Source organism: Myotis lucifugus, unplaced genomic scaffold, assembly GCF_000147115.1.
Source record: "Myotis lucifugus unplaced genomic scaffold, Myoluc2.0 scaffold_32, whole genome shotgun sequence".
Classification (NCBI taxonomy): domain Eukaryota; kingdom Metazoa; phylum Chordata; class Mammalia; order Chiroptera; family Vespertilionidae; genus Myotis; species Myotis lucifugus.
Genome location: NW_005871080.1, coordinates 7,820,151 through 7,834,850, shown reverse-complemented (window position 1 = coordinate 7,834,850; position 14,700 = coordinate 7,820,151). Strand labels below are relative to the sequence as shown.

Genomic DNA, 14,700 nt, shown 5'->3' with positions numbered 1-14,700 from the left:
TAACTAGAGGCCTGGTGCATGGATTCCTGCACATTGAAAGGAAATTAATTAGAAGGTGGCTGGCAGAGTGGGACTGGGCGAGACGGGTCAGATACGCCTTGGAGCCAACCTCCTGTGGTCCCTCCCCGGCCAGCCGCACCTGGGCTGGTGCTGGGGCTTGAAGGGTGTCTGCAGAATGAACAGGGTCCCTCCAGCAGGTGGGGTCCTCAGCCTGGCCTGCGAGGATTGGGCTGAAACCGGCAGTCCGACATCCCCCAAGGAGTCCCAGAGTTCGAGAGGGCACTCTGCAAAGTTGCTGTCGCTCGGCAGCTCCTGTGTTGAGTGTCTGCCCCCTGGTGGTCTGTGCATGTCATATCTACCACTTGGTCAGCTGGTCGGCCGATCACTTAGCCTTTTATATATATATAGACTAGAGGCCCGGTGCACAAAATTCGTGCACGGGGGGGGGGGGTGTCCCTCAGCGTGGCCTACAATGACGCCAGCATCCTTCCCTGGCCACCATGGGCACCACCATCTTTGTCGCGTAGTAATGGTTAATTTTCATATTACTCTTTTATTAGATAGGATGATTACTTGCTAGATCTGGATTGTATGTATCTTATTACATGATTTGCCTGAATTTTATGTGTGTTATTACATTAGTAGTCTACTTACATACTCATCAACCAAAAGACTATTATGAAAACATTCCCATCCACTCAAAAAAAGTATTAGTTGAACTATACTCAGGTATGAATGAGCCTTCATAAACATAGGATTTTTTGTGTCTATCTCCTTATGGGTAGCTAATTTCTGATAGCTAAATTTCATTTTCTTTTCTATAGTTAACCCATCATTAATATATGTTTGTTTCAAGTTTCTCAGCACCAGACATACTGGTAATTTTAACATCTGAAATGCAACCTCTTAAAAATTACCTAAGTACAATATTTGTTGCAAATAATTAAAGCTGAAAACTAAAACTTCAGTGAAAATATCAAAAAGAGAGTTCTAAATTTCAACCAAATATTGTGTAATATTTACCTAAGATTACATCTGAAAAATATGATCCTCAAATAATATCTATTCTGTAAGTTATTACCAAGTGTAAATATACAAAAGAACATCTACTTGTAACCATAACAACAGGCTTCTGTGATTCCTGAGGGTGTCTTTTTATAGTTTAATGTAATACTTTAGATTTCTTTAAAATAAATTAGAAATATTCTCTCAATGTTTACTTTTTTATCTGATTTGGGGAATAAATTCAGAGTTGTTTCTTCCAGCTACATTTTTTTTCTCATTTTGAATTATAAAATTAAGGCTTGATACTCATTCCTTTTTGTTTTTGCCTAAATATGAAAATAGAGGTTTAAAAAACTGGTGGGAAAAATGAGATTTTTTATGTGACTGTTTAATTTCATAAAATATTTCTGTGTTCCCCATAGAAATCTGAAACAATTTTCATTCCTGGTATGTTTTTCATTTCCTCACAACAAAAATTTTCTTATGACACTTTTATTTGAAACATGCAAGTTATTTATATACCAATATATTGGTTTGTACATACAAAGTATCTATAACCATATGTGCTATGTATGTCCAGTTGCCTATTTATTATTTCCTCCAACAATGAATTTAGCAACCCCTGTGTTAGGTGCAAACTAAAATTAAACCATGGCCGTTATGCTAATGGAACTCTTTCTACATACATAAACATATACACCAATAATAGTCATATGTACACCTGAAACTAATATGGCATATGCCAATTATACTGCAATAAAAAAAATAAGTAGTGAAAAAAATAAAACAGTTGTATAATAATGTGTTCAATATATGGTGTCTATTTAAGCACAGTTAAGGGATGTTTCACAGAAGTAGTGATATTGTCTGCTCTTGCTGGAAAAATGGAAATTTATTTCAAGTGGAGAAAAAGAAGGGCATTCTAGAAAGAAAGAGTATTTGGAAATAAAAATAAATAAGTAATATACTTTAAAAATAAAGCATGATTATAATGATTTAGGCAGTTTTCTTTATTTCCAAAAAACTTTTATTATCTATTTAAAGTTTTGTAAAAAGGCTAATTGTTAAAATGGAAAAAGGAAAAAAGTATATTTTCTTTTTTTTTATCTCTTGTTTGGATGGCTCTTCAAAAATCATGCTCATGACCCAAGATTATTTTGTTCCTGGAAACTCTAGTGTCATATAATAGAGAAAATATATAAGTGAAGCTTGAAAACTGGGTTAAATCCCCACTTTAATATCTCACTACCTAAATAATCCTGAGAAAGTCACTTATGCATTTTGAGGTTGAATGTTCTAACTGACTCTACGGATGGTAGTAAAAATTATCCTCTTTCCAAGAGACTCTGAGTAAATAGTACAAGCACATAAAATATAAAATGAAGGGATAACTTTCTAATTCACAAAATGCTATAGAAGTGGTAGTAATCTTCATCCTCATTATAGTATCAGAACTCCCAATCTCAATAGGTCTACAAACCAATCTGGAGAAAATATTTTTCTAATTACCAGTTTGCCCAAGCCAGAAAGCTTGCTTATTTTGTTTGTTTTGTTATTGTTATTTTGATCTATTTATAGCTCTTCCTTACTCTGTAAAGTGAACTGGTATAAAAGTTCCACAATTACTTATAATTATTTCATTCCAAACATGTGAGTTCTTCCCACTGTGCCATAGTCTTGTGTGTGTCCTTGCTTTCCCAGAGAGCTTATTCTTTTTTGCTTGAAATGCCTCCTGCTCTGGAGTGCATCTCATTACCTAACTCTTACTCTACCCGTTTTGTCTATGAAGCTTTCTCTGATCTCAGTTGAGTTATTAACATGTTCTGTTTTCTCTATCTTATAATTATTAGATTGTATTCTAATTACTTACTCATCTGCCTACCCACTGCACAGTAAAATAATTGAAGATAGGTGCCTTTTATCTTTATGCTCCTACTATAGTGCTATATATATACACTAAATGCTAAGGAAATAAGTGTTGAAAAAATGAATGAGTAGAAAATTTATTTTTTGCTAACTAGGACTATCACATATTCACTTTAATGTCTATCATGAGGGTCTTTTGTTATTATAACATGAATTGACATCTTAATCACCCAAAAAGATTAAATTATGCTTAGCAAAGTTTTAACATTATGTTTTCTATTCTACTTTAAAAATATAAATATTTTTTAAAATATAAATTAGTGCAAAAATATTGCACTAATGACTTTTATAAATATTGATTGTAAATAATTTTTATTACCCCAAATATATGATAATTTAGAACATTGATTCCCAAAGTAAACCAGATAACAAAATTATTAGAATAATTGAATTTTGGTTGAATTTAAATATAACAACCAAGAAGATGGTCTATCTACTTGTAGCTCTTTTCTACTCTTAGTCATTACCATATCCAAATTGATTTGTGACAATTGGCATACTGTTATTAAAAGATAAAAATGACTACAAACTGCTTCCTATATGTTTAATGCTTCATTACACTAGTGCCATAATCTTGATCCTCCCTTAAACAAAGCCTTGCCCAATCCCTCACTGAATATCAGGACAGAAATCTCACTTCTCAAGGAAACAGAGGTCAGTACTGTTGGCATCTTCAAAACATATGCAAATAACAATGGTAATCCGATGTAGAAAGATTCAATTGCACTTTTTATGAAATAATCTTAGCATTTCAGCTGCCATTTTTGAAGCAGGATTGCACAATATTGGAGGCATTTATGGCATTTTCACCCTGAAGCGCACCTCATAAAAGTGAAAATCCAGGTTGCCCTACTGTCTCCCTCAGGGGAGCTAGGAAAACAGCATGAACAAAAAGGGGTCATTAAATTTTATCTGTTAGAATAGGCGGCTTTCACTGTTTCATAAAAACTTCAAATTTTTATCTGTTTCTTTGGCTATAATATGGCATATCCATATCAGAAATCAAATATTATCAAAAAGGGAAGTCAAGGGAGTATCTCATAATCTCTACAATAACTTAATATGTCACTTTTTAAATTGACACTTTTGATGGTTGGGTTTATGTTGATGATAACTTATAACTGTTTTCAGTTTATGAGGTAATGACTTGGATCTGGACAAAATAAAAACTGGATTCAGGTTAGGATGCAGTTTTTGATTTATTACTAGGAAATTCCACAAGACTATTGTTACCCACAGGTAATGTTGTTGTTTCTTTCATTTAGAAAATGAAGCATCTTGAATGGTATAAAACGAGAAGCTAAGCCAGCCATATTAACTTTAAAGAAAGGGACAATAGTTTGGACACAGTAAAATAAATACCTTCTCAGAAAATAAAAAAAAATTAAATTATTTACATTCTTATGAATGAATGATGATGGTAACCAAACTTAGTACATCTGGATGTAATATATTGAAACTCGTGTGGAAACAGTCTCTCATGACTCTCAGTTAAAATAGAATTTATACTCTTGAAATTTATGTTGCCATGGTAAAGAAAATATTTTAAAAGGTAACAAAATGGTTACATAATTATATAGTGAAAAGTTAACACTTGCACATTACTTTGGAAATAGAACAATATTTATAGTAGAAGGGCTCTCTATTAGGTACTATTCTTACCCAAAATAATGTTTAAAATTAAGCTGTAAAATATACTATAACATGACTACTCTGCCAATTGCAAATATAAAGGACCAAAACACAGAGTCAATATATTAGCAAAAAGCAAAATTGAATTGTTGCATATGATATGATAAAAGCAATGATTTGGTGAAACACATTTGAAATTAATTTATGTAGCAGAAAATTAACAGCACTATAGTGAACTATTTTAAAACATCAAATTCTTTAAAATTCTTATTTTAGAAAGTGTGATGAGTAGGTTGAACTTCTACAGAGATCATTTTGGAGTATGTAATCTCTCTAAATTATAGTGCAAAGAACAATGGAAATATATGCCTTCTCTACTTACCAAACAACATAATTGAAAGTAAACAGCCATAATCTATGGAACTTTAGCAAACATGCACCAGACAGCTTTGACACCTTAATGTGTATTCATCTCTCATCTGAAATCTCCAGCCTACTGTCCTTGACCTTTTTGATGACCTCCATTCTCACAATGACATGCAAATGAAACACAGCTCCAATATGAATCTTTCCTGATATTCTCACTGTGCAATTTCTTTTGAATGTATGTAAAATGCACCTTGTTGTTTATTATCCATGGATACTACTTATGTCTCCTGCTCTAAAATGATACAGAAATGTTATCAGCCACATTTGTGACTACCACATAGACACAAAATGTGATCCAAGAATTTGCTCTTCATTTACCTTTCCTCCAAGACTTAAAGACATTAAAATCAAATAAATCTGTAAGTTTTCTACATTTCCACAATATATTTATTAGTCAGAAAGAATCTTGTTTAGAAATTTAAAATATACTTGCTGTAAAATACCATAACTTTAATTTTTTATTTCACTATGATATTCATATTTCTATTTTTGATTCCTCAGGAAAGATTTCTACACATCCACACTTTACATTGGTTTCCATGTTAAAACACACAGAACAGGATTTGTCACGTTAAATGTAACCCACAGTCTTAATTTAAGATTTCCAATGTTTGTTACAAACCCAGCTCGTGGATCTAAAGACAGGTCCCTGGGAAACTTCAGCTTTTTGCTAACGAGTATAGTGGGGTATAAGCCATTGACTTTGGATACTTCAATGATCCTTTTCTCTGTGTCGGACCAATAGAGGTTTTTTCCAATCCAATCAACAGCAAGTGCATTGGGGACAGCTGTGTTATGCACTACCTAACAAAATAAGAATTCAAACAGTTAACAGTGTAAATGCCTAGAATAAGAACTGAGCACTGCTTCTTGATTTTTACAGAGATAATAGAATTCTATTTAAACATTAGAAATAAAATTTACATAGGCATAAAACAGAACAATTTACCCTAATAAAATGACTTGCTCATTTGTGAGAGATTACCTAATATGTCATCAGGCCCCCCAGAAATTACATGCGGTTTTAAGACAGAAATGCTCAAATTTAAAAACAGCTGTTGGACAGCTGCATAATTATTGATCACACTTTCATTTTCACTTATTTGTACTCTTAAAATTTGGGGCAAAATTCTGTCACAAAGACATACACACACAAAAATTATTGAAATTTATTTTTAACAGGCTGTAGGGGAGATATCAATAGCAATTGCCATCCCCCCAACTGCTGTTGCCCTATATAAATGCTCTACTATAGGAATGGAAAAAAAAATACAAGGAAGAACCCAACATAACCAAAGGGAAATTATTCTCATACAACTATTGTGCTTAATTATAACCCATCTAAATATCAAATATAATAAGAATATAGGCTTTTCATATACAAATATGACACATATAAAATAATCCAAAATTCTTAAAATATATGAGCACTGTTTCTGAGTTTTTCGTGCTTTGAGGACTGAATGAAAGAAGCAATTGAAACATGGGGCTGTTATAGTACTATAGAGACAAAAAAAACATTGAATTTTTATAGTTATCCTTTCCCAATAACCATAAATAGTAAAGATATAAAGTGACAACATGAACATTTTCAGCATTTAATAATATCAACCTACAATACTGAGTTGTACAATATCTTTTCTTTCTTTCTCCAAAATTCTAAATTGGAAAATTGTCATGTATGACCATTTTAATAAAAATCAGTGAATTATTAATCCCAAAGGAAGAAAAATGCATTTTGTAACCCTATGTTATAACATAATTTAAAGTATTTAAATAATCTTATTTTAAAACCTGAGATAACACAGAAATGGTACCAAATAGCTCATATCTAGAAGGTGACAGGTATTTAATTATGATGCTGACTAATCAGAACATTCATGATTTTATACAAATGCATTCCATTATTCCCATCTATAGTAGGTTAATTTTAATAGTGCTATAATTTTAATCTATAATTTAATTATTAATATTTTTCAATTACAAATACTCTGTCTCAACTTTTTCTTTTATATAAATTAACACAATTGAATCTAAGGCACTAACCATTCAAGCTAGAACCATCCATCACATTTTCTAGGGTTGTGAATAAGGATCCAAATTTTATTTATTCAATTTGATTTTTACCTTATTTCATGTAATAGCATTATAATGAAATATAAGAATAAAAGGGTCATTTTTCACATTTAAACTATGTATTAATTTACATTATAAAATGTGAAATGCAAACCAATCTAATATATTCTATGAGTTGTACCATTACCATCAAATAACATTTTCTATTTAATTCAACCACGCTAATAAAATATCCAACAATCCCATTGTTGTAATACTTAGGTACCTTAATATCACTTCCATTTAAACACATTCTATTTATGCGGCTGCCATTGGGTCGGCTGGAATCAATCCAGTAGATGAATTCTTCTCTGTAATCAAAGTCTACAGCAATAACATTGTTTAATCCCTAAAAAATAAAAAGGAATAGTTAAGTAGAAATTATTTTTAAATGTTTTAGGAGTTTGTAAGAGTCTCTATCCCCTTTTAAATACTTATAGCTATTATAATAGTGGCATTTGTGATCAAATCTCTTTAAAAGCATCATATGTTTAGATTTTCTCTGCATTATAAACTTAAGATGTTGCATAAGTTATTTGAAAATGTTTTACAAGCAGGCCACAACAATTTCAGCATTTTTATGGATAATGGTGTAATCAAATAGCCAGTAAAGGAGGTGGGGGCAAAAACTTGCTTTTGGAGAGATAAAGTGAAAGACTCTCACTGTAGGTTAATATTAAATATACATTTGATGTCATTATTATCATCTGTTCTGTAGAGTAACTAGAAAAGAGCACATATTTAAATGGGAAAAACTAAAGATCCCTGATGATTTATGATGACCCCTGGATAGCCATCTGATTAAAGTCAGAAAAGACAATTTTGAAATTTGATTATTTACAAAAGCTTTTGTCTCAACTGGATAAATACACTCCCCGCCCCCCTTTTTGCTTCCAGTGGCCCCTTAGGCAACACAGTGCCATGTTAGAATTTAAAGTTATAACCTTAGGAGAGTATTTGACCAAAGAGGAAGTGGAGAGTCAATATTGTTTTATCCCACGTGGTGAGAAAAAGCCTCATTTCAGACTCATGGTTATGCAGTTTTTAGCAGGGAACAAAACTAGATAGGAATTCAGCCAATGGGTTTGAGATGCCTCAGAACATTGGTTTAGTAGTTCTGCTGTTTGACTGATTTTGTGGAGGACTGTGCACCAGCATCTGGGAGTCTTCTGAGATGTTAGATTGTTCAAATGATTGCTTAGGGATTTGTTTAATTCTGGTCTATTGTTAGGGCTTATAGATTTACTACCTCAGTGGACCAATAAAACTTAGATCAGAATTTCAATAGTGCTAACTCATTTTAATGCTTGAATAGTTTATTAATATATAAATCCTTATGGATCAAAAAAATAATTTGATACAGCACACACTTGGCAAAGCCCTGAGAGATCTTTACTATACCTTTATAGCTGATGTAAGTTGCTTATATAAATACTAGAGGCCCAGTGCATGAAATTTGTGCATGGGGGGTGGTATCCCTCAGCCCAGCCTGTACCCTTTCCATTCTGGGACCCCTTGGGGAATGTCCAACTGCCAGTTTAGGGTCGATCCCTCAGGGATCGAGCCTAAACTGGCAGTAGGACATCCATCTCACAATCTGAGACTGCTGGCTCCTAACCACTCGCCTGCTTGCCTGCCTGATTGCCCCCTAACTGCTCCCCTGCCAGCCTAACTGCCTCCAACTGCCCTCCCCTGCCAGCCTGATTACCCACAACTGTCCTCCCCTGCTGGCCATCTTGTGGTGGCCATCTTGTGATGATGTGGGGGTGGCCATCTTGTGATGATGTGAGGGTGTCGCACGAGGGCCACCTAGGCTTTTATTAGTATAGATTTACCCCAAAGTTGTAGTTAAGTATTAAATTATTTTAAGAATCATTTATTAGTAGGTTTAGTTTTATAGTTAAGGATTAGATTTTCAGGAAGATAAGTCCTTTTGTTTGCCTTGGTTTGGTTTGGTTTGGAGAAGGAAGGATGGTATTTACCACATGTGAATTGTTTCATTATGTATTCTCAAAATTTGCAATTTGATAATAAGAATGACACTGTATTAGATTTATATAATGCTTTTTGAGAAACAGGCAAAGGCTAAATTATTATTGTTCAGATTTTAGTTCTCTTGGACCGTTTCCAAGACTAAGGATAGCCTGTGTTTAGAAGCAATTTAGAGAAGGTTTTGGCAAATACTGATTTTTTTCCTTCTCTCAGCGGGGCTGTATTCTAGTAGCAGCGGTGTTAAGATCATAAGTTCAAATCAGATGCTTTTAATTGGCTTAACATGAGCAAAATCTTTTTCTTCAGCTCCAGATTATAAAGGTAAACGGAAATAGCCTAACCCCACAGAATGGCATGCATTGCTCATAAACAAGAGACACAAGGAAGTAAACACTATGCCTCACTATGCCCAGATAAATATATGCCAGTGTACTTCTTACTGACGTTACTAATCAAAGTAATGACTATAAGTGCTAAAAGAAAAACTAAAATAATATTCTAGTCACAGATTCAAAACATTCACCAAAAAATGTATTCATAAGCTAAAAACTGGAGGACTTCTTAACTAAATGTACTTAAGTGTACACATCGAGAATGTTGCCTCTGCAGAATCAATGAATGTTCTAAAGTATACATTGAATATATTCCAAGTTCTGTAGAGGATTTAAAATATTTATTACAGTTCTCACTGTTGTCGCTCAGTGGATAGAGTGTCAACACTCGGACTGAGGGTCACAGGTTCAATTCCTGGTCAAGGGCATGTACCTGGGTTGCAGGTTTCATCACAGGCCCCGGTTGGGGTGGATGCAGGAGGTAACCAATCAATGTGTCTCTCTCACACCGATTTCTCTCTCTATATATCTCCCTCCCTCTCCCTCCCTCTCCCTCCTCCTCCTCCTCCTCCTCTTGCTCCTCCTCCTCCTTCCTTCCACTCTCTCTAAAAGTCAATGGGAAAAAATATCCTCAGGTGAGGGTTAACAAACAAAAAGATAATCATTACAATAGTAGTCTACAATATTTCTTACATTCAAATGATTTTTTCACCAGATAAATAAGGTAAATGTGTTAAGGTTCCATGATAGGCTTGCAATTCAAATAGCGATGGATAAATTAGAGCTTTATAAAAAAAAAAAGGTTGAAACTTGTCTCTAACTTTAGCAAAAATTTACCCATTATCCCCATTCATGCAAAATTATTCTCCTTTCTTTACAATAATCAATTTATATAATAAATATCAAATTCCAAATTTAGCAAACCCGCTATGATAAATTAAAGCTGTAAACACAAAGAAATTGAAACTCCTAATTCTGACATATATATCTAGCCAAACTTGTCATTGTTCTACTGCTTTACAAGTCATCTACACAGAAACAGTGCAATGATCTCTTTGTAGAATCATATGCAAGGTATGGTCAAAATAATGTCTAAAAATCAGAGTAATCCCAGTGGCTTTGGAGCTGAAAATTGGTTTCACCAAAATTCTATTTGTTTCTTTCATTTCTGTAGCTAAATACTTATATCCTTTGGTTCAAGATGATTAATTTAAGAAATTATGTTTTGTTTCTCTATTCAATTTTACTGGAATAAAAGGCACTGTTAAAATTGAATTGGATAACATATCAAAAAGCTACTTGATTAATTTTCATTTCTTTAATCCATGTTATTAAAGTAGATTTTCTAAATGTAGTGTATGAATATAAGTTATAGCTGGCCTAGCTATAACTATGTTTTAGACTACATAGGCTGAAAATTTTTTTTACCAGTTGTTATAATTTTATGTTACAACATTTCTTGAGATTGTTACTGATAACAGTGTATAAAATTCAAGATGTTAGGGTAAATCATTTTCCCTAATCACCTACACAAAACATTCCCTAATAATTAAAGCAAAGATGGTGTCTTTCATTTATTTTTACTGAGTTAAATATGGAGAGATAATTACTTTTGTTTTCTTCCCAAGTCTGTATATGTAGACAATCTCTGAGATGGAAAAATGGTTTTCTATGGCCTAGAACTTCTTGAGTATTTCTACAATGCTATGACAAAGTTATGGTGAAAACATCATCCCTAACAGAAATGATGTATTCAAACTGATGGCTGTCAAAACTAGAAGTAAGACTTACCTTTAGTTTGGGGGTCTCTATTTCCTTGCTCAATGGTCACCATTAACAAATGCTTTCCAAAAGCACAGGTGTTTAGAGTCCTCATGAACTTCCCCATTGTCCTCACTCCCTTTTTATTTTCATAAGAAAACTACCTGAGCCCAACTTGCATGGCTCAGTGGTTGAACATTGACTTATGAACCAGGAGGTCATGGTTCGGTTCCCAGTCAGGGCACATGCCCCTGTTACAGGCTCAATCCCCAGTGTCATGCAGGAGGCAGCAGATCAACGACTTTTTGTCATCATTGATGTTTTCATCTCTCTCTCCCTTTCCCTTCCTCTCTAAAATCAATAAAAATATATTTTAAAAGAAAAGAAAGCTATATGAAATTCATCTCCACTTAGGTACTAGTGATTGGCAATAGTTTAAAATTATGCCACCAGGAAAAAACAAAACAACTGCTATCTGAAAGTGCATTAAAGTGGTTTGGTTATATGAAATAGACTTAAATCATGCATAGCAAAAGTAATTTTGCTCCATTAAGAACAACCTCTGATAACATACTAGCTATAAAAAACAACAAAAGAGATATCAATAGAAATATCCTGAGCCACAGGGTTGGAAAATGAAGCAAGGAGCGCCATTGAAATTATTATGGGTCTTTCATTGAGCTTGCTATATTAGTTAAATTTGTGGTTCAGCTGAGCTTATAAATAGAGTATCCTAATAAGAGGACTTTCTAAAATAGCACAGTCTAAAACAAAGACATGCTAAAAAAACAACAACAACGCATACACATGTGACTACATGGATGGATTTTAAGAATATCATGCTAAATGAAATAAATCAGACAGAAAAAGTAAAAAAAAAAAAACATGATTTCATTCATATCTATACTAATAAAAGGGTAATATGCTAATTAGACCGGGAGACCAGACATCTTCCAGACATCCCACTTCCTTCTGGACAAAGCCAAGGTGATGGGGGCCAAGGCAGAGGTGGTTAGGGGTGATCGGGCCAGCAGGGGAAGGCAATTGGGGGCCATGAGGCCGGTAGGGGAGCGGTCAAGTAGCGATCAAGCTGGTAGGCAGGCTAGTGATTAGGAGACAGCAGTCCCAGATAGGAGAGGGTGCAGGCTGGGCTGAGGGATCCCCCACCCCCATGTACTAATTTCATGCACTGGGCCACTAGTGTGTATATAAAACTGAAAGTAACAAATGAACAAACAAGAAAAACAAACAAAAACTCATAGATACAGATAACAGCATGGTGTTACGAGAGGGAAGGGGGTGGGGGAGGAGTACAGGGTAAAGGGGGTCAAATACAATGAATGGCCAGATTATAATGACCGGCCAGATTATTATGACCACCCCATCAGTACATCGTTGGGCCACCTTTTGCCTTCAATACTGCGGTGATTCTTCTTGGCATTGACTCCACGAGATGTTGAAAGGTGATGCAAGGAACCTGACACCAGGCCTGATGAATAGCACTGTCCAGTTCTGTGAGATTTGATGGTTGTGGAACCAGCTGCTTGATGGCTCTTTTAACTTCGTCCCACAAATACTCAATTGGATTGAGATCTGGTGATTGTGGGGGCCACCTAAGCAAGGTAAAGTCTCCCTCATGTTCTTGAAACCACTACTGCACAATACGAGCACCATGGCATGGCGCATTGTCTTGTTGGAAGAAGCCATCTCCATTGGGATACGCCATCAACATGACAGGATGAACTTGATCAGCAACGATACTTAGGTATGTTGTGCTATTCAGACGTTTATAATGGTCTAGCCCTCTAGCAACTTCAGCACGAAATTACAGCTAATTTGCCTACAGATATCAGGAGGTCATAATAATCTGGCCACTGAGTGTATATGGTGATGGAAGGGGAATTGACTTTGAGTGGTGAACACACAATGCAGTATACAGCTGATGCATCATATAATTGCACACTTGAAAACTATATATGTTACTAACCAATAAATTTAATTTAAAAATAAATAAATTAAATCTTTAAAGGCAAAAAAGAACCCCCCCCCCGCCCCACAAACACACACACCATAAAAACAATAAACGATATAGTATAAAGAAAAGAAACATATCCCTTTTCCTGAGATCATACAAGGAATTAATGACTGGCATACTTAACTTGGAAGGTAAAGGGAGGACATAGAGATTTACTCCTAGAGAAAGATAATTTTCAATATTCTGTACCTTTGCTATAAGCTTAAAATTAGTCTACACAGAACCATGGCTTTCCCTCAAGGAGGTTGCCCTATACCAGTGCCATTTCTCCTAATTCCAGTTCCTCCCATTATAGCTTTTTTCTCATTCCCATCTGTCTTCTGCTGAGATTACAGTGTGACATAAGCCAACTTGCCTGACTTTTCACCCTGTTAGTATCTGCCCTGCCTACCTACAAGGGATTTTATTGTAAGGATGAATTTAGGTACATGAAAATATGTTGCAAATGCATGGTATACATTTAGATATTATTTTTAACATCTTTAAATCTTTAATTCTCATGTTAAAGAGAACACTTTATGTTGTTCAAATGAATATTAGTTGAGGAAAAACACATTAAAAAATAAGTTAAATAATATAGAACATCATTTGGCCAGCAAAAACCTTTCCATTTTAAGAGTTCTATCTACTTGAACTTTTTTCTAGGAATATTCATTAAAGAGATAGTTGCCTGGCCCTGGCTGGTGTGGCTCAGTTGATTGAGCATCATCCCGTGCTTCGAGAGGTCGTTAGTTCTATCCCAGTCAGGGCACACATCCAGGTTGGGGTGTGTGAATTTCTCTCTCTCTCTCTCTCAAATAAAAAAAAAAAATATATATATATATATATATATATATATATATATAAAATAAATCAATGCAAACATATTTTTTTAAAAAAGAGATAATTGTCTGACTCATACATTTTAAGTAGCTTTCTATTTAGCTTTTTAAAAAACATGAAAATTATTTTATATTTTATTCAATCTCCTTAGGGATCAGAATTAGGGAGAGGGACAGTATGATCTGATGGATGTTGGTGGCTCTTCCAAACTCAAGAGAAAGAGTCTAAACCTCACAGACACCTGTGAATGAGGCAGGAATACTGGTACTGTGGCAAGCACATGGTCAGTTTGAGTACTCCGGGATTTAGAAAGCATGGGTTGTATGTCAAAGTGGCAGCTACTAAACAGGCTGGATGGAGACCATTCAGGTATGTGAGCCTAGCAAGGGTACACCATCTTTTTTTCTTTCCTATTTTTAATGGGTAGCTAGACATCTGGATTTTCAAGATAATTTTTTTTTCAATCTGTGACTTAGAGGAAAGCTGGAAAATCCAACTATGTCATGAAGAGTCAATATTACAGTTGCTAATGAGAGATTACACTTAAAATAAGACTAAATCATTAAGCAAAATGAGTGAAACTCCAACAATAGTAATGAAGAAATCCATCCGGTAGGTGGAAAAAAATAATTCTAAGTAAATGTTTTTTGT

General features: G+C 34.4%; 1 protein-coding gene across 1 annotated transcript in view; it reads right to left on the bottom strand.

Moving 5' to 3' along the window:
* Positions 1 to 14,700, bottom strand: part of LRP1B (LDL receptor related protein 1B) — a 1,324,618-nt gene that overhangs the window by 211,405 nt on the left and 1,098,513 nt on the right. The window contains exons 54-55 of the mRNA XM_023752441.1: positions 7,334 to 7,456; positions 5,615 to 5,796 (exon numbers count right to left, since the gene is read on the bottom strand). Of these exons, the coding sequence (XP_023608209.1) occupies positions 5,615 to 5,796; positions 7,334 to 7,456 (305 nt within the window). The remainder of the gene's footprint in view (positions 1 to 5,614; positions 5,797 to 7,333; positions 7,457 to 14,700) is intronic.